The sequence below is a fragment of the Etheostoma cragini genome, chromosome 20 (genome assembly GCF_013103735.1).
Source record: "Etheostoma cragini isolate CJK2018 chromosome 20, CSU_Ecrag_1.0, whole genome shotgun sequence".
Lineage (NCBI taxonomy): Eukaryota > Metazoa > Chordata > Actinopteri > Perciformes > Percidae > Etheostoma > Etheostoma cragini.
The window spans coordinates 4,520,057-4,539,320 of NC_048426.1; the positions used below are offsets into that span (position 1 = coordinate 4,520,057).

The 19,264-nt window shown below is 40.5% G+C and overlaps 2 protein-coding genes across 4 annotated transcripts in view; one reads left to right on the forward strand and one right to left on the reverse strand.

Annotated features, from left to right (window-relative positions):
• Positions 1 to 19,264, forward strand: part of galcb (galactosylceramidase b) — a 379,778-nt gene that overhangs the window by 3,536 nt on the left and 356,978 nt on the right. The window contains exons 7-17 of one of the 3 annotated variants that reach the window (XR_004654839.1): positions 1,795 to 1,925; positions 2,845 to 3,000; positions 3,752 to 3,876; positions 5,447 to 5,574; positions 5,890 to 5,979; positions 6,065 to 6,154; positions 6,247 to 6,391; positions 6,841 to 7,021; positions 7,519 to 7,682; positions 7,924 to 8,000; positions 8,675 to 8,869. Coding sequence is in view for 2 of the 3 variants with exons in the window: in XM_034858490.1 (XP_034714381.1) it covers positions 1,795 to 1,925; positions 2,845 to 3,000; positions 3,752 to 3,876; positions 5,447 to 5,574; positions 5,890 to 5,979; positions 6,065 to 6,154; positions 6,247 to 6,391; positions 6,841 to 7,021; positions 7,519 to 7,682; positions 7,924 to 8,000; positions 8,675 to 8,818 (1,431 nt within the window). In the remaining variant the exon portion in view is untranslated. Of the gene's footprint in view, positions 1 to 1,794; positions 1,926 to 2,844; positions 3,001 to 3,751; positions 3,877 to 5,446; positions 5,575 to 5,889; positions 5,980 to 6,064; positions 6,155 to 6,246; positions 6,392 to 6,840; positions 7,022 to 7,518; positions 7,683 to 7,923; positions 8,001 to 8,674; positions 9,376 to 19,264 lie in introns of those variants that run through there. The other 2 variants (XM_034858490.1, XM_034858491.1) reach the window with 2 other exon arrangements.
• Positions 10,100 to 19,129, reverse strand: LOC117936258. The gene is made up of 3 exons (XM_034859133.1): positions 19,013 to 19,129; positions 13,309 to 14,271; positions 10,100 to 11,327 (listed from the first exon to the last, which is right to left on the reverse strand). The coding sequence occupies exons 1-3, from the start codon at positions 19,032 to 19,034 to the stop codon at positions 10,564 to 10,566; spliced, it is 1,749 nt and encodes a 582-aa protein (XP_034715024.1). The 5' UTR covers positions 19,035 to 19,129; the 3' UTR covers positions 10,100 to 10,563.

Here is a 19,264-nt window from a genome sequence, read left to right on the forward strand (position 1 = left end):
GATTTCTGGCTGTGCTATCAAAGCTGAATGTTTGTGGCTGTTTTTTTGTTGTTGTTGTTGTTGGATTTGAAGATTGGTAACCCACATATGTGCTAGCACCTGTTTAGTACATCCATATGCACGGAAAGGTCTTTTCCTATTAAGCATGACATTTCTACCACTAAACATTTTGGTGTATTTAACTGTGGAGTATATTGCTGCTATCATGTAGAAAACATAATGCAATGATGCTTTTTGTCTTAAGATTTTAAAGCTGGTTATTTTGATGTTTTGATTAACTATGTGTACAGTTAAAGGCGTCGCTCATAGTGACCAATCCGCAGACAATCACTAGGGTTAGGCAGAAAAATCAATTCTCTCATTTGTTTTTTTTAGTTGGATTATCCAGTATTGATTCCTAGCTTTGCATCTCTGCTCTCAGATAATGTTGTACGGTATGCGTTCAAGTTCGGTACCCAGCCCTATTATATACTGTTTTTAGCTTCATACTGGTTCCCGTACTAGTACTTTGTATTTCTACTTGGGAGTTTAGTGCAAACTTTGCACAAGCAAGTTGACACAACTTGTTGACACATGCCACTATGTCATTGAGGACTGGCGTGTTAACTCGGCCATCTTAGACACAGTCTGCCAGGCGGACACACAGAGTGGATGCAGGGCGCTGTGGTAATTGTAGACGGTTGGATGCAGGCGCTCAGTAGATTTTCCTGCTTTTTGGACCTTTGCCAATCACATGCCGGATTTGTGTATCATGTTACATTTAGGCTGTCGTTATGGGTTATAAATGCTGCTGCAGAATTGTGCACATTTCAACATGTACTGTAATTCACATGATGGCTAGCTACATTCCTTAGGTTATCGTCTTTGTTTGTTCTAGCCCACAAGCTCTGTTCTCAAGAACCTAATTTCCTGTCGCAGCAGTCAGCCGTTTCTTGCAAAAAGCTTTGATAAACCCATCGTGCACCGCCTGCCCGGATGGGAGACAGTTGGAGACTAGCTGGTGAACATTAAGGAGCATTTAGCAGCAATATTTTAATTTTTCTCAGGAGTTGGTGGGCATAGTCTTCCGGAGAGTGAATATTAGACTTTTATTTGTCAGGTGCCCATAAAGACCACTGGAAATGAATAAATAGAAATGTTGCTCTTTGTCTGCCAAATGTTTAAATAGTCCGCTTTTTGCAAACACATTGGCTATTAGAGATGCACCAAGTATCTTTTTTTATCGTCATTGCAATATCAACTGGTGCCATAAACACATCATGAAAGGCTGTGAAATATTGGGAAACACGTTTTTGCCTTAGTCAAAAGAGCATTTCAGTAGAAAACTGCACTTTAAAATGTAAAGTTCTGACTTTTACAGGATATTCAATTTGATGTTCAATTTGTTCACTAAAACGCTGAAAATTATTTCCTTTCATTTGTTTTAAATTCAGCAAGCCATTTGTTGTATATAGCATAATAAACCAAAAGCAACAGAAATGCAGAACAGAACACTTTTACTATCGGTCTTTATCGCAAGTAATATCGGTATCGGTATATTCAACAACCATATTGCTTATTTTCCTCATATTGTGCAGCCCTATTAGCCATATCAACTTAAAAGATAATATTTCAGATGCTTTATTTTCAGCTTGTCTGCCCACAAGTGGCCGAATCAAATAAATCAGCTTTAAAGTCAGTTTTCCTTATTTCCAAAGTTTTAGTTTTGCATGGTTGCAGCAAATACTCTATAGTCAAATACTGTATCTTCCTCTGCTCTCTGTCTTCCTGTGTGGCTGTCACTGGCTGTACCAGCTGCTGCGGTACACTCTGGATAGGAGTGGTCTGGGGAGTGTCGGGATCATAGCCAGTGACAACCTGTGGGAGCCCATTGCCCTGTCTCTGCTGCTAGACCCAGAGCTCAGCAGAGCTGTAGACGTGATAGGGTAGGACCATCCTCCACGCATGGCCTCTGCATGCACAGCCCTTGTTGCCAGTCGGCGTAACATTACCTTGTTGTCAGAATCTGTCGCTAACTTGATTAAAATACTCAACGGTTAACACTCAAGTACTAAATCTGTAGTCCTTAGTCTTTACCTGCATGTTATGATACAGTTCTAACAAAAGTGATGTGCCTGTTGTCACTGCACTGCTGTTTTGTATTCGCGTGCATGAGGATCAGCTCGTATTCTTCCATCTGTTTGTGTGTTGTAAGCTACTAGAGAAGCACCAATCATAGCATCATCATTTCTGATCAGTTTTATGTCCGCATTGAAATATCAATAAGTTTATTTTGAAACAGTGTCTCTCTTACATAGTTTGTCTACCAGAGATCACATGTTTGTCAACTGTATATCACTACATATCTGGAGCAAAATTCTTTCGCAACCAAATTCAAGGGATTCTTATCACAAATGCTTATTTATGTTAGACAAATAGAGGCAGGTATAGTACCAGCTTCTTCTTTTTTAATTTACAAACCTCTTTAACAGAAATTACCTCAGTGCTCTGTTTTCAGAATTTAAATTTTTGGATAGCTGTTTTTAATGAAATAATCGCTGGCTATATTAAATGATATATACTTAATTACGATAGTCAAATAAAACGAGACAAAATATGACAAAGCATTATTGCCAACTTTCAGTACATTTGATACTCTGCATTGCCGCACAGACACATTTTAGTCAAAGTATTGATTTCTTCTCTCCTCTAGTATTATTACAGTAAAAGTGACAGTGTGTAATGCTTCAGTACTACACTACTCTTCCCTATAGGTTTTATTTAAACCATCTGACTACATGCTAGTATATGCTCAGTCTCTAAGAGCCAGATGTTTTACTTGTGAGTTGTATGTGTGACTTGCAGGGCCCACTACCCAGGCACCCACACAGTGATGGAGGCTGTAAAGACTCAGAAGAAGCTGTGGTCGTCGGAGGACTACAGCACTTTCAACGATGAGGTGGGAGGAGGCTGCTGGGCTCGCATCCTCAACCAGAACTACGTCAACGGGCTCATGACTTCGTAAGGAAATACAAAAGCAATACCTTGTTGTAAAGTAATGAGCTTTTCTGGCCAAATGTGTTTAATTCAGTAGGATGGGTTATAAGTTCAATTCCTCCATCCATTCATTTTTAAGTTATGGAAGAAAATTTAAAAAAAATTCCGAAACACTTTCTGTAAAGGCCATGTCTATAATGTGTTATAATTGCTTATGGCACAATATAATTATTATATAATTATTTGCCGCTTCTTAATCAATAATCAGATCGGATTTGTGCATCCAGACACCTCCAACCTATCTTCATGGGTTGCTATGATAACTAAATAAATGTCAATGTAGCAATGCTGGTGACGCCAAAAAAGCCAGTGTACTCCGGTCTCCTCCCATCATAAAGACATGCATGCTGGGTAACTAGGACTACAGTCGAAAATTAGCCAAATGGCTAACACACGCATTTACAGAAATGTTGAGTAATGTGCATTGTCTTAATCAAATAAATAAAAGTACTTACTGACCCCTGCCCCCCCCCCCTTTATAATTATAAAATTGCTCCGGTGTTAGCAAAAGTTTAACTATTTTATAGTTTATATGCGTTTATTGTATTTATTCAAAGCAAACAAATGAGAAACTTCATGTACTTCATGTTTAAGAAGTAAAAATCAAGAGACAGACACCGTGGTGAGGATAGAAGTGACTGTAACTATGCAGGGCTAGCCTGGGTGAAGCCCCTGGGTGAAGCTGTCTGCTTGATGCCGGGTGTTCTTCCTCCAGCACCATCTCCTGGAACCTGGTGGCCAGCTACTACGAGGAGCTGCCATTTGGCAGAGACGGGCTGATGACAGCAGAGGAGCCCTGGAGCGGCAATTATGTGGTGGAGTCTCCCATCTGGATCACAGGTGAAACACATTTACTGCATTTTAAATTAACAAAGACATATTATCTAATGTATGTTGCTCGTGCACCCACATCAATTATTTGAGAGAAGTGTAGGCTACAAATGCAGCAAACAAAAAGGATAACTTTCAGATGTGCTGCTCATTTAAGAAGTAAAGCTGTAACTTTCAATTGAGAGTGCATGTCAAATTTATGAGCAGGAGAGTTGATCCTTGCAATATTCTCTAGCTTTATAATCCTGATTTCCATTTATAATTTTTCAGTTTTGAGTTGGTCAGTTTGCCGGAACTGTGGCTCTGAAAGGTGGCTCGCTAACCTCTGGTTCTAAGATAATGCAGCCAGGCTTGTAACAGTAACGTAGCTGTTAACAAGCGTTCACAGGGACCCTGTAGCTTTTGGGTTAAGGCACAAAACATGGCTGGGGAACCTTTCTCGCATGTCATTGCCTGTCTCTCTTCCCTCCATTTTCTGTCACTTTCTGCTTCGACTTCTGGCAAATGATTTGATGATGCATAAAAGTGACTACCAGCACCGTGGGAATGCATGTTGCTCTCCCATGTTTACACAGTGATTTCTGTCAGTCAGTCAGTGCCCCATGTGTCTCTACAGCTCATCACACACCATGTAGCCACAAGGCCAAACTGCACACAGATGTTGAGCCTTCCACCTACCTGCCACTCCCCTGTTACCTTTTATGAAATAAACGGGGTTTCTACTATCAGATTTTAAGAGTTTACCTAATATCACATGGTCACTGTACAAGGTTGGGTTACATATTCCCATACAAAACATAGAATGCAGACTCTTCAGGATTTCAGAAAAAGGGTTCTTTGTGTGTGTTGTTCTTTCTGCAATTTATTTGTTTGGTATTTTTCTTTTTCACACTTAGTAAATGCAAAATATTGCTTTTGTGTTTTGGGAACCCATGTGTGATGGGCCAAATGTTTGACGTGACACAGAAATGAGCTTATTTAATTTTAACATATTTTTAAGTGATCTGAAAAGCTACCAACTTTAACTTATGAGGTTTTTTTCTTACACGTAGGGCTGTAACCATTAGCGGTGTAACAATTAACCATGATAAAAACGTTTTCATTTAAAATATCATTTTTACCACAGTGTGGAAAAGTGTGTTTAATCCTTCCCAGCTTCATCTGAGTCTTCTGAAGTTACCACGCAGGCGCGCTGCGTAGCCTGCAGAGTGTGTTTCTCGAAGGTGGAATTATGGCGGAGGAGGAGATGACAGCGCTCAGGACATTTATCTCCCCTCTATTTTGGTTATTATAAGAAATTGATTAAAAATAGTTATCATGTCTGCAGAACATGCAGGAAAAAAGTTGCTGCTAAAGGCATTGAACACACTTTTCAAAATACCGCAATAATACCGAAAACCGTGATCATTTTGGTCACTAGAACCATGAGATTACATTTTCATACCGTTACATCCCTAGTTACAATGATTGATTTAGATTGATAGATCTTGGCCCTTAAAAAATGACTCTTTGGTTGATGAACTAAATTATCAAACAGCTGTGAATTAATAAATGTTTCACTGTATTGTTTTCCTTAAAGCTCACACCACTCAGTTCACCCAGCCAGGATGGACCTACCTGCACACTGTTGGACACCTGGCCCAAGGTGGAACCTATGTAGCCCTGACTGACGGGAAAGGAAACCTCACTGTTGTCATAGAAACCATGGCAAGTTAGCCTGTCCTGCCTGTTTTAGTTATGTTTTTTTGCTTCCAATGTTTTCATCTTCTGGTTCTGTAATTTGAAATCCATTTTGTAAAATGATCTTATAAAGTTCTAAAGGGTAGAGCTGTACAGAATACTAAAACAGAACTACAATTTTGAGTTGTCAGTGTTGAAATCAAGCTTCGATGTCATGTCTAAGCTGCTGTGGAGCCTCTTATTTTTGTTTTATTTTTGTTTCATATGCTCACAAAGTAGCAGATGCATTAAATACGGTTACACAAGACCACTCAAATTTCACTGTCACCTTTTCCTTTACAGACTCATGATCATTCAGTGTGCATAAGACCTCCACTCCTCCCCTTCAATGTGACATCCCAGAATGCAACTTTCCGGCTGAAGGGATCCTTTGTAAGTTCCTCTGAGGTCGTCCTCACACTGTTTAAAATTAGTGAGTGATGTGTTTGTCTCATTCTAGGTTATTTCTTTTTTCTAGGCCTCCATTAAGGAACTCCAAGTATGGCGATCACAGTTCAACTTCAAAACAAAAAAGCCCTTCTTCTTTGAGAAACTATCTCCACTGAAGGTAAAAAAGGCACTTCAGACATTCAAGAGGGAACAAGACATGTTGGCATCGTGCTACAAGTTTATTTTTTTACATCTTTATGATGATTTCAGCTTTTAGATGGATCATTCACCTTAAACCTTGCTGAAGATGAGGTTTACACATTAACCACAATTACAACTGGACAGAAAGGCCGTTACCCTGACTCCCCTCCCTCTGCTCGCTTCCCTAAAGTCTACAAGGACAACTTTAATGTTCGTAAGTATGGCATATACAAAACCTCAACTTTTTATTGTTTGGTCATTGAACTCTTGCAATACCATGCGATTCTGATATACCTGATAAGGAAATGTTTTAAGGAAAAAGTAATTGTTTTACAAGATCAACCTCTCTTATATTACACATTAAGTGCAATAGATGAGGTTTTGCTCAAGTGAAACCAGAGATTTAAATCATTTGGGTAAAAATGGTATTTACAAAAACAGAATAAAAGTCATGATATAAGTTTAATACAGAAAAGCTTTTATTTGTAAAAAGTTGTTACATGTTAAGACAAGGCTTCGAACTGAGCTTTCTCAAATGTATCTTTGTCAGTGTTTTATATAATTCTTGTATTTCCCCTTTAACTCTGTCTTTGGAAAACAAATGGAAGGAAAAAGGCCTTAATAGTCTCCATCTTCTCCATCTGTGTGTCCAACCTCCTGTAGCAAACCCTTCCTTCTCAGAAGCTCCACACTTTGCTGACCAGACGGGAGTGTTTGAGTACTACATCAACATGACAGACCCTGGGCCTCACGTCTTCACCTTACGACAGGTTCTGACTGAGAGGCCCGTCACATGGGCGGCTGATGCCGACCAGACCCTCAGTGTAATAGGGGACTATCAGTGGTGAGGGGATGGGCCTTTAAGTACCTCCAGGGTTTAACCTACCATTATTAGGCCTTGGTGATGTCAAAGATGTTTTTTGCACCACTGAAGCTAAATTACATTCAATATCAGTGTGACCATCAAAACTAACTAAATGACAATCAGAAATACTCTGATGTAATGGTTGTAATTCGGTCTCCAGTGGACCTCTTTAGCAAGTCTTTAAGCTTTTTCCGTGTTATTTATTTATCTGCTCTAGCTTGAGACACAGATGTGGTGATAATATTTCTCCAAAAGGATATGAAATTGATGATTCATTTCTATTGAAAAACATCACATTTTCTTAAACCCTCCGTGAAATATACAAAAGTCCTTAACAAACCCAGGGAAAACACTGACCTCATAGTGTTCATTTCAGCGCTGGTGTCCAAGTGAGACTAAAATGCTAACTTCATTGTCTAAAGTCCAGGACTGTGTCTGATTTCTATCCAACGTGCCAACACACTGTTCTGTTACAGGCAGAATCTGACGGTTACATGTGATGTCTTCATGGAGAGCGTTAAGACCGGGGGGGTGTTCATAGCAGCCAGGGTGGATAAAGGAGGCCAGTCGGTCCGCAGCGCTAAAGGAGTCTTCTTCTGGGTGTTTGCAGATGGCACATACATAGTTACCAATGATCTCGGTCAGTAGTACACATTTTTATTATGGAGACCAATAATGAAGAAATCTTTCAATGGAAAAATGTTTTATCAGATTTTTGGGTAGACATTTAAAGATTGAGGCAGGCCAAATTCTGTTTGTTTTTGTCAAAAAAATGTCCAAAACCAGCCAAGTGTTAATCTGTCTCACAATGAACAATAGACCTCAGTAAATTCCTCTCATCTGGTGTGTTAGACTGTTTGGTTCTTTTCTTCTGTCAACAGCTGGACAGACTGTACTTTCAGAGGGACAGTCTGGGACCCGAGCACATGGTTGGAACACCTTATCACTGACTGTGAAAGTAAGTGGAGACTTTAGGTTCTTAATGTTTGGAAAGGTTTTGTACTGACACTCCAATCAAGGAGCGAGGACACATGACCTAAAACTAATCGGTATTACAAACAATGCAATTTAGAGCGGTGTTCAGTCCATTTTTGAAGCAGGAAACAAACACAAACTTAAAAAATAAAAAATTAATTGTACACTAAAATGTGTTTCTGAGAAATATATAATACAATAAGACAATCTGAATTGATATTCTATCAGCAGTTTAGGGAGCCTGCCGTGTTACACTGGACGGAGATTGCCAGTTTCATCATTTCCAACAACACGCTCTTTTGTCATTGTCCTAAACCTTCCCAATGTAAGAAACGGTCCTAATTGGTCCATCCAGTCTCTCTTTGGATGGAATTCAGTTTGAAAGGGAGGGGGCCGGACCTATCTCTCAAATGAAACATGGGCTTGCAGATTCAGCTGGTTTCCACGCTAACTTGGTGATGTGGGTTACGATGTAGTCACACGGTAGCAGAACCTCTCAAAATCTGCACGCTTTTATTTTTGTCACATCCATGTGACTGATCATCAGCATGAGCAAGCAGATAGTCTATAAAGTCATACTGCATCTAATAAAGTTGGTAAGTGTCCATAGTAAACCCATTTCCTTTAACTTGTCCCTTTGATTCCTCTCTCCTTCAGGGTCAGTATGCATCAGGGCTGCTAAATGGATACCCACTGTGGAAGAATGCTGTCGTTCTGACACCAAAGAATGGCTGGGCAGCCATAGGAACACGCTCATTTGAACTCGCTCAGTTTGATAACTTTGCAGTGGTGGCAGAATAGTGAATGGTTTGAAGGGCCTGAACTCGACATTCAGATCATAAACATAGCAGCGGACAAAAATGTACTATGTAAAGATATAGTGGCGTCCTGAGCAGAAATGAAGTCCTACTCCCTCTGTGTGTGTGTGTTGCAATCCAAGCTTCTCTGTTTTCTGTTTTTGATAGCCGTTCTGGGTGCACGTGCACGTTAGTATTTCAAGAACTGGGGAAAAATCTGAGAGAGAAGTGTGGAATCCCATCCCGCTTTTAAGTATTTCGAGTACAGACCCTTAAACTGTGAAATAATGATTTTAAACCAACTGTGAGCATTGTGATCAATTTAGTTTAACACTAAAGTGTGCTAAATCTAGATTAAATTTTTTTTTCCTCTTTAACAATTTTCAAAGTTTTCACACAAGAATTGACATAACAAATGAGCACATAATGTAACATAACACATGCACCCTTGTCATTTGCTGTCGGATACAATTGTGAAAAATTTTGCACTGTTTTTTTATGGAATTAAAGGATGTTTCAATATGGTTTAATGTTTTGCTTGTAACGTTTAAGGGCTGAAATGTTGAATTACAAGTCGCTACTATTGTTTCATCGGATTGCCTTTGAACATTGACTGCAGATGAAGCAGGTAAATTTGGCTTTAGCATTCACTTGTCTAGATATTATTTTTCACCTTTTTTATACTAGATAATGTATCTGAAGAACTTCTGGTCGGGACACTGGTTGGAGTGAATGAAACTTGTGCAAAAAAGTGCTTGGTGTTATTTTATTTAGCCATTTCTGTCCAGTCTTTTGTTCCTGCATAAAGCGCCTGTTTTAAGATAAGTCACACATACGCTTATTACAATCTATTTGCAAATGCTGTTTATTCCCAAAATGTACTTTTCAAAAAAGATGTAACCTGTAGGAGTTTGTATACACTTAATACCGTCCCAACAAGCCTTAACTACACATTTGTCTTTTACTGTAATTATAAAGCTATCCACACTGAAAACTGACCAACCAGTGTCTAGTGGAGGAAGATCTGGTGTATAGAGCGGCGTATTTGGTGCCGTTCATCTGGTTGGGGCAAACAGGTGAACCAAGATGGCAACGCCCATAACGGCAAATTCAGTGTAGAGTGGAACTTACTTCTTGCAGCTTGTGTGTAGCGTTGCAATGAAAGGTATTTGTATTTTCGTATCCTCTCATCTACTAGTTAAGAGATCTCTGAGGACTAAGCGACACAAAGCCGAGTTAGTCCAGTGTTGTAAAGGTTTAATGAGACACATGTAGATTTTCAAACAATCGCTCCAGTCACTTAGATGACATGAGAGTAGAAAGATTAAAAAAGAAGCTCACAACAACACCATCCTGTAATGTTTAGAGGACGAAGTGTCATTAAAAAAGAGATTCAGATTTTACATTTTAGTTTTATCGTTTATTTAGGACATTCATTGACAAAAGTCTACAATTCCTTTAGGATAGTTTCAGCAGGTAAGTAGAGCTACTAAGTAGGTGTCCTATACCACATTTTAGGGAACCCCCTGCAGCCAATCAGAACTGAGGATTCACCCAGATCATAAAATAAGCTGGCTGTATTATATTATTTAATGTTTTGTAGCCTATTTTTGAAAACTGAGAAAATCCTACATACTCAATAAATGGGTGGTTACAGTATACTAACTAGAAGATATCCTGCACAATAAATGCCACATCAATGTGGAAAGTGACACATGCAAAGTTCATGCGTCTGAATTCCTCCATCTCCTACTGCAGGAGACATTTGCCATGTTTCGTTGACCCTCCTGTTAAATTCATTTCTCTCTTAACTTCAGCCTTCAGGGTGCTCCGCCTCTGCTGCTCTACTGCCTTCACTTCCTTTGAAAGTCTTTGTTTTTCTTTCTTTGAGGCCTTTTTTGCTTTTCTGAACATTTTTGTGGTGTAGTGGCCTCCACCATTCTCTAGTGTCATTCTGACAATTTTCTCCAGGAGCTGATCAGACTGTACCTGGTCGTTGTCTCGGTTGTTGAGGACGTGATATCTCCCGTAGCATACCTGAATGAGCTCTGTGAGTTCTTCGCTCTTTGATACAAAGCTTTCAATTGTTTGTTTCTTTAGCTTGTCTCCATGTGTGAACACCACCATGGTGTATTTAGCTGCATCTTCACCAAAAGTGGTCTGAATCATCTGGACGGTTTCCTTCTCCTCCTGGGTGAACCTGCCCAGCTGGAGAACCACCAGGAAGGCGTGAGGACCAGGAGCAGACAGAGACATGCACAGCTTGATCTTCTTCAAAACTTCTTCTTGGGTGAAATTAGTGTCAAACAGCCCCGGAGTGTCAATGACGGCGACCGTTCGGCCTCCAACTTCTCCCTCAGCTCTCTTGCATTGGGTTGTCCAGGAAGAAGAACACAGTTCAGACTCAAATGCTTGTCTCCCCAAGATGGTGTTTCCTGCTGCGCTCTTCCCTGCTCCTGTCTTCCCCACCAAAATGATTCTGAGTTCATTACTTTTCTTCTGCTTCCGGGATCCTGTAGGGATAAAGCATAGCAACAGCTTTGTTTTCAGCTATTTGTTCTTTTGCTGCTGGCATTGTCTAAACCATATATGCAGATTTGCGCTAAGAAACACATTCTGCACCGTCATCTGTATTTGAAAATACAAACAGGAGTAAACACATTTACGTATACTTTGGAGATTTTCAGACAAAAAAAAAACTTAAATTCAAAGCTGACAATAGCACAGTAAGCATAAAATGTAGTTATGTATAAATGCAGTTTTGTAGTGAGGCTGTACTCCAAATATCCTCCACGCTCTCACAGACCGTTTCCCAATACGTGAAAGAGCTACGTTTTTTTTTCACGGCCACATGCACAATCTGCACTGAAGGAGAGAAGCTTGGATTAAAACACATAGTATGACTTCATTCTCTGGACCCCATCACTTCTATGAACTGCCACTTCTCCGCCTGCTACTGCAGCACCTTGGACAGTGCCACGGATGTATTAATACTGAGTACAGTTAAAGTCCCATGGCATGAAAATTTCACTTTATGAGGTTTTTTAACATTAATATGAGTTCCCCTGGCCTGCCTATGGCCCCCCAGTGGCTAGAAATGGCGATAGGTGTAAACCGAGCCCTGGGTATCCTGCTCTGCCCCCCCAATAGCATTTGAAGCTACAGACACAGAAATGGCACGTCCTAAGGAAAGCTCATTGTAGGACCAAGTTCGAACTTTGGGAAAGAAACTTCAGATACAGTATTAGCGGACCACTAAGGTCTATATAAAAGAGACTTTAGATACAGTATTATTGACTACTAAGGATTATATAAAAGAGACTTCAGATACAGTATTAGGAGACCACTAAGGTCTATATAAAAGAGACTTCAGATACAGCATTAGGAGACCACTAAGGTCTATATAAAAGAGACTTTAGATACAGCATTAGGAGACCACTAGGGTCTATATAAAAGAGACTTCAGATACAGTATTAAGAAACCACTAGGGTCTATATAAAAGCATCCAAAAAGCACCTGTCATGGATCCTTTAAGGCCATTGCACCTCAAGTCCATATTTCTCGTTTTTGAATTCTATTAGTTACGAAAATTCGCGTGAGGATGATTTTTGTGGCCCTCTCACATTTAGGTGGCAAAAAAAGTCAAAGGTCATTTGTAGGTATCATTCTGCTAAACATCTTTGTCTTTTAAAGGACCAAAGTCCTGGAACTTGTTACCTAATCACTTGAAACTTGCTATCTAATCTTTCATACATCCTTTGTTTTGCAATCAGAACCTACCAACCCCGATCCCTGGATGCAGGGGAAAAACGCAGGAAATCAAACCTGTCCTGAAAACGGAAGAACGTTTTGTGCACGTGATTGACACAATGCAAGATCGTGTTTATTTTTCAACATGCGGCAAGTTTGGACGAAAAATGCGGACTTGGTGTGCAAAAGACGTTTTGTCTGATATTTCAGAGCCATGGTCGACTGAACTTCAGAAATCTCATTCAGTTAATTTATCAGTGACTCAGGCAGACTGGACTACCGTATCACTTGGCCAAGTTAATGTGTCTTTACTGTCTGTGCTATGTCAGTGTAATATGCTTCTTTGTCCACCACTGGAAACATTTACCTCGAGATACTAGAGTCGGTGATCGAACCACCAACCTTGTTATTATTGGACAACCTATCTACTTCTCACAGCTGCCCCAATAATTAGCTCAAATAGCATAGACATCATTCAGACCAAATCCATTATGGTAATTTCATTCATAATTTTAATTGTCACTCAAATATAATAGCCTACAGACAAGATTCTGTTCAAGGTACGGCATATTACAAGTCAATTAACTCCTATTTCAGGTACAAAACAAAACATCAACAAAACATCTTTAATGTATAAATTATATGTGCAACAAGATTACACAAGACTAGGGGACTAGATTTATCCTAAAAAAATAATCATGTTGTAAACATCAATATTTAACTTTGTGAGCTACAGTCCTTATTGCACATGGCAATGCTCTGAAACTTTCACTGATATGGCACCGATGGCTGCTCCAACAGCTGCTCCAGCTGCGACTCCTACTGCTATACCAATTGGACCTCCAGCAACTCCAAGCAGACCTCCGACAGCAGCACCACAGCCTGTTGCTATAGCAATTACCGGAGCAGCGATGAAGTCATTGGATCTTTCAGCTTGAGCTCTGGCTTCATGCATGTATCTTGTATTCACCCGGATCTCCTCCTTACGGTAGGCCTCTTCCGCACATTTGTCTCTCAGTTCATCCAGCTCTCTCTGCCTCTGTGCTTCCAACTCCGCCAGGAGTCGCATTTTCTCCTTTTCTATGGCTGCCTCTGCTCTAATGAACATTTCATTGGTGTAATAGCTTCCACCGTTGGCCATAGACATCTTGTCAATTTTGTCCAGAAGCTTACTGGTTTGTTTAATGTCTTTGATTTCGTTGTTAAGGACATGGTATCGATTGGAGCACTTCTGAATGATGGCTTGCAGGTCAGAATTCTCTGAAATATAGCCCTCAATGCTTTGCCTCCTTAGCTGGTCTCCATGTGTGAACACCACCATGGTGTATTTAGCTGCATCTTCACCAAAAGTGGTCTGAATCATCTGGACGGTTTCCTTCTCCTCCTGGGTGAACCTGCCCAGCTTGAGAACCACCAGGAAGGCGTGAGGACCAGGAGCAGACAGAGAGATGCACATTTTGATCCTCTTCAACACTTCTTCTTTGGTGAAATTAGTGTCAAACAGCCCCGGAGTGTCAATGATGGCGACCTTCCGACCACCGACATCCCCCTTAGCCTTCTGACATTCAGACGTCATGGAAGACGGAGACAGCTCAGACTCAAACGCTTCTCTCCCCAGGATGGTGTTTCCTACAGCGCTCTTTCCCACTCCGGTCTTCCCGACTAGAACAATCCTCCTTTCATTTACTTCGGTAGCACCTCCGAACCCTGTCAGACAGAAATACACTGTTCGTCACGCAGGCCTATGTTGTCAAAGAGAGAGTTTGTGTGCTATGAAGGGTGGAAATAACACACATTAATTATCGATTTAATTTAAACAGTCGTGATATGACTGACTATGTCTTCCATTCATCATTCACAACACAACATTGCCATTTATCATTTAAGGACAGTGGCCCTTAAGGGTGTCCGTAAGAAAAAAGGTTTTAACAGTGTTGCTCTAAAACTTAACTAGCTTGTGTCACCGTCTTCTCTCAACCATTCATCAATCACAATACCCAATTAACATATGTCAATCAAAACCCTACGCTGCTTGCAAAGAAAACACACAAAAAACACACTTTTATTTTTATCGTTTCTCCTAACTATTGGTTTTAGTGATATTTGCGTTTTAGTCAAACAGTATCCCCCGCTGGGCATAACATATCAGGCGGAGTGTGGTACCGCAGGCTTTCAAAACAAACACCCATGAATTCAAAATCAAAATGTCTTCGTTCCCACGTTGAAAACTTCATCTGGAATGCATCCTAAAAGCAAATTTCCGACTCAGAAAACGAACAAACCACACTGTGAAATAACGGTTAATCCAACTTGTTTTATTTGGAACGCGGTCAACTCGTGTGTGACATCATTCCCTGCTCTGGCTTCCAGGGAAAATCGAGCGTACCATTACTGCAAAGCTGCATTCACATTCATTCAACAAGGCATGTTAAGTCATGACAAAACGTAGCAAACCATTGATTGAAACTGTAATGGTGGTGTGTTGAACACCCGGACGTCTTTTTGTCATGGGTTTACATACACGTCGCTGCTGATTGGATTCCATCCAAACGAGAGAAACGAGAGAAAACGTACCTCAAAGCACAGTCATAAGTATATATATTTTTTAATAATTTTGAAGGGCTTTCTGTACATTATTTTGGGGTAAAATGACTTAGAATAGTAACATTCAATACTTTTCATATCCAAAAAGTACAATAGCTGTTGCCCGCCTGCCTAATGGTAAAGTCTGCTTTTGGCGTTTTCCCCTAAAATGAGAGTTTCTCTAAACTACATTTACATTGGAATTGTGTTTGTTTTGTGGGTTTTAATTTGAGTATGTATTTAAGTAAGTAAGTAAACTTTATTTATATAGCACCTTTCACAGACAAAAAGGGTGCTTTACACTAAAACAAATCAGCAACACATTAAATACTAAGCCATATTGATAGTTAAAAGCTTGTCTAAAAAGATGTATCTTCAAGTGTTTCTTAAAACGTTTCCACAGAATCCAAAGCTCTCAAGGCTAAAGGGAGAGAGTTCCAGACCCTTGGAGCCACCACAGGCTCAGTCACCTCTGGTTTTAAAACTTGTTCTGGGAACAGCCCTGAAGACCTCAGAGAGCACCTGAAGTTTCCTTGAGGATGTGCATTTGCACGGCACTCAGACCCTACCAATCATCACCAATAAAAGGCAACTCGGTGCTGAGTTCAGTGATACCTTACACAAGACTATACGTCATGCAGTTGTTTAGCTATGAAAGGAGGCGTGGCTAGTGCATAGGGGGCGGGCTAAACCATGACCAATGAAAACGGAACTCTTTGTTGAGTTTAATGATACCTCTCACAATTCATACTTTGCATGGGAACTCACAACTACTAGCTGGCAGGCAAGAACATCAGTCGCCTAGCAACGAAACCTAGTAAGATAATCGTCTTGCCAGGACGTCGCCAGTTTTACTTTACGAAAGTTGGTGTTTTGAGGTGAAAAGGACACAAAGCCAGATAGTTGTTGTGCAATTGCATGCACTAACCGTAAACCTAAGTAACAAACTCGGACACTCACACTTACTGTACAGACGCAAACATTGAAAACAGGTTCACAGAACCACACAAAACAAGGGTTAAAGTGGGAATGGTCATGTGGTTCGTCTCGTCGGTCCACAAACCGGAAACCAGAAAACGCAACTTTTAGCGCACGTTTTTTTTTTTACAAAAGCTCCTGCAAAATCGAATATTTTGGGCCGTAACAATCTCAAAAAGACAGCAAAATCCTGGCGGGACTGGTTAAAACGAGACAGATACGAACAGGCATGGTAACCATGGTTACAGATACAAGCTACGTGGTAACATTGGCTGTACAGATTATACAGACGCAGACACACGCATACACATGTACACACTGTTAAAATCATACGGTGGGCGCTTTATAGTCTTTCAACATTGAGTTTGTTAATGATCGGGATATCATTTGTATAATATTTTAGTGTAGGCAGGGTGTAGCGCTTCGTATTCAGATAAAGACTTCATCAAACAACGGAACAGATTAGCAAACGGTAGCGGGTAGCTAGCTAGTAACACCGACCTTTGCTTTGATTTTGAAGCTATTCATGTTTTCTCACCTCCCATACGACAAAAAAAGACAGTTATCCATACTTTTGTAGGCTTTCATTTTTTGTGCAATGTGAAGTGATGGATTCTCTGTAAGATAGATGTAAATAGTCTGGCAGAGACTTTGCCAGCTTCACATCAGCGTGTGCTGTGTACGGACCACAAGTTCTGAGTAGGTTAATCTTTTCATGATATCTAATTTTAACATTTGGTGACACATGGTCTATATAGTTTATTGATTGTAGTATTGGAAATCTGCAAGGCTGCAATTCCTCTAGCTGGCCCCTGTTCGTCGCCATTGTCTTGGCGTTTCTTTGCCGCCACGTATCCATGGTGATCATGTGACTGCAAAGTATGAATAGCTAACATCAAACGGGTTATTAGTTATAAAAGGGGTGTGGCTAAAGCATAGGTGGCGGGTGAAATCATCAATCAAAAAGGAACTCTCTCTGGGGCGGCTTATAGCTCACTCAGTAAGTGGGCTTGCCCCATGTTGAGTCCTGCAGCGGCCCGGGTTCGAATCCACCCTGTGGCCCTTCGCTGCGTGTCATCCCCCATCTCTTTCTCCCCATTTCACATATCTATCCACTGTCTGTCAAATAAAGGGAAAAATCCCCCAAAAATCTTTAAAAAAAAAAGGAACTCTCTGGCCTGAGTGAGTGGGCATGGTTAAAGTATAGGGGGTGGCTCAGTATCACGTTGAGCCCACACATTATAAGTTTCATGTAAATTGGATGATGTTTGTCATATAAAGCAGATTTCCTGTTGCCAGCGGGGGGTGCTATGACCGAAAGTCAATTTTGGCCTGACTATGTCCTCAGGCTTGGATTCTTCTGAAGCGTGAGAAATTTCGGGCAGATATGACAATGTACACTGAAGTTCCAGCAACTTCTTTGTTAATCAAGAAATTCTCAAAATGGCCGCCACGCCCACGCCGTTGGACGAAAAGTTTTGCGTTTAACAACTTTTCATCGTTGAGGTCTTTAGATGAGTTTGTTAAAGCATAGCACCTATAGTTTAGGGCTTACTTCCTGTTGCCACTAGGAGGCGCTAGGACTTTGAGATGTCCTCAGGGTTGGACTCTAATGAATCCTGAACATGTTTGAGCTGATTGGGCAACGTACACTTGAGTTACACCCACTTCCTGTTTCGTTGGTGAAACACACTAAATGGCCGCCCCACCACGTAAAGTTTCTCTTTTAATAACTTCTAACACTAAGGTCTTAAGATGGCACAGACGAAATTTGAGTCGATAGATTTGAAATCTGTCTTTACACGCTAGAGGAACCATTCACACACGCACATCCATAGCCATGGCTGCCACACAAGGTGCCAACAGCTCATCAGATAAACATTCACACACACATTCACACACCAATGGTGCAGCATCAGGAGCAATTGGGGGGTTCAGCATCTTGCCCACAGACACTTTGACTCGTAGACTGTAGGGCCAGGGACTGAGACGACCGCTCTACCAGTTCGTAAAAGGTGCCTTTAATCAATTCCAAATCCATTCCATTCCACACTGTCCACCCATGGCTTGGATTAAATTTCTGCCATCTATCTTAGCTCTGGGGCATGAATGCAGCAGTACTTTTGACAGTACACACTCTCAAGCTGGTAAATCTGGTTTAGTAGCTGTCCAAAAGCAAAAGCAACCGACTGGTAAGAAAACTGCTGTTGCCTCAGGCAAACCCAACCACAGCCACCAAAAAAAAATTGCAAAGTATCTGGATTTAACTGGAATGTACGTACTGAATGTAAAATTGTAATCCCTTACACTACTTTTTACAGGAAAAAATGACTGCAACATGCTGCATTCTTATGTTCCCAGAGTACTATTCCAGCGTTCCATGATCCCAGGAGCTCCGTTACAAGTACAATAATTATTTTTGGGTAGTACTGCCATTTCCAAACAGGTTAGGATTAGGAGGGATTTTTTATGATAAACTTATGAAACGGCCCAAACCCAATAGGAGGGTTAACAGAATATTGAACTGGAGAAAAGGACCCTGGGAGCATAGATACGCTCCCCTGGGCAGGCACCACTATAGATAAACACTGATGGAGGAAAAATAGGATAAAGTAAAATCACAATTCATCCATTTTATCTCAAAATGGTCACGTGTATCACTTAAACATGAATTCATTCAGCGTCATGCTTCTTTAACTTCATAATTCACTACTAAAGGACTTTGATGCTTCACTACAATACTGAAAGAATAATTACATCAAAGTATATCAGAGTATGTCAAAGCAAAATATTTGTAGGAATATATAAATTACTCTTGAATAAAGGGAGCAAAAAAAAATTCCACTTGTGTTGAATGCACCAAAAAAACAAAAACACCCACTCTTACCTTGATGGTAAGGCCTGCTCATGTTGGAAAGCTAAAGATGCTCTTCTCTTCTGTTTCCTGTCATGTTATGCGATGGATCGTTCTTCCTGATACTTGTCATTACTTTACCTGTCTGACCTCCTCGTGGGCGTTGCATCTCTTGCTGCTGGACTGGAATTTCAAAGCACCAGGAAATGTTTTCACAGAAAATGGGGAACATCACATTTAAATATATGAGGGGCCGTTAGGGACTTTACTCAGAATTACCTCTCA

What these genes read in the sequence shown, in the direction of transcription:
- LOC117936258 (XM_034859133.1), bottom strand. Translation starts at nt 19,034, where the DNA reads ATGAGCAGGCCTTACCATCAAG. An exon ending in GAGCAGGCCTTACCATCAAG is followed by an intron (nt 14,272 to 19,012) that starts GTAAGAGTGGGT and finishes TCTGTCTGACAG; the next exon opens with GGTTCGGAGGTGCTACCGAA. An exon ending in TTCAGAGCATTGCCATGTGC is followed by an intron (nt 11,328 to 13,308) that starts AATAAGGACTGT and finishes TTATCCCTACAG; the next exon opens with GATCCCGGAAGCAGAAGAAA.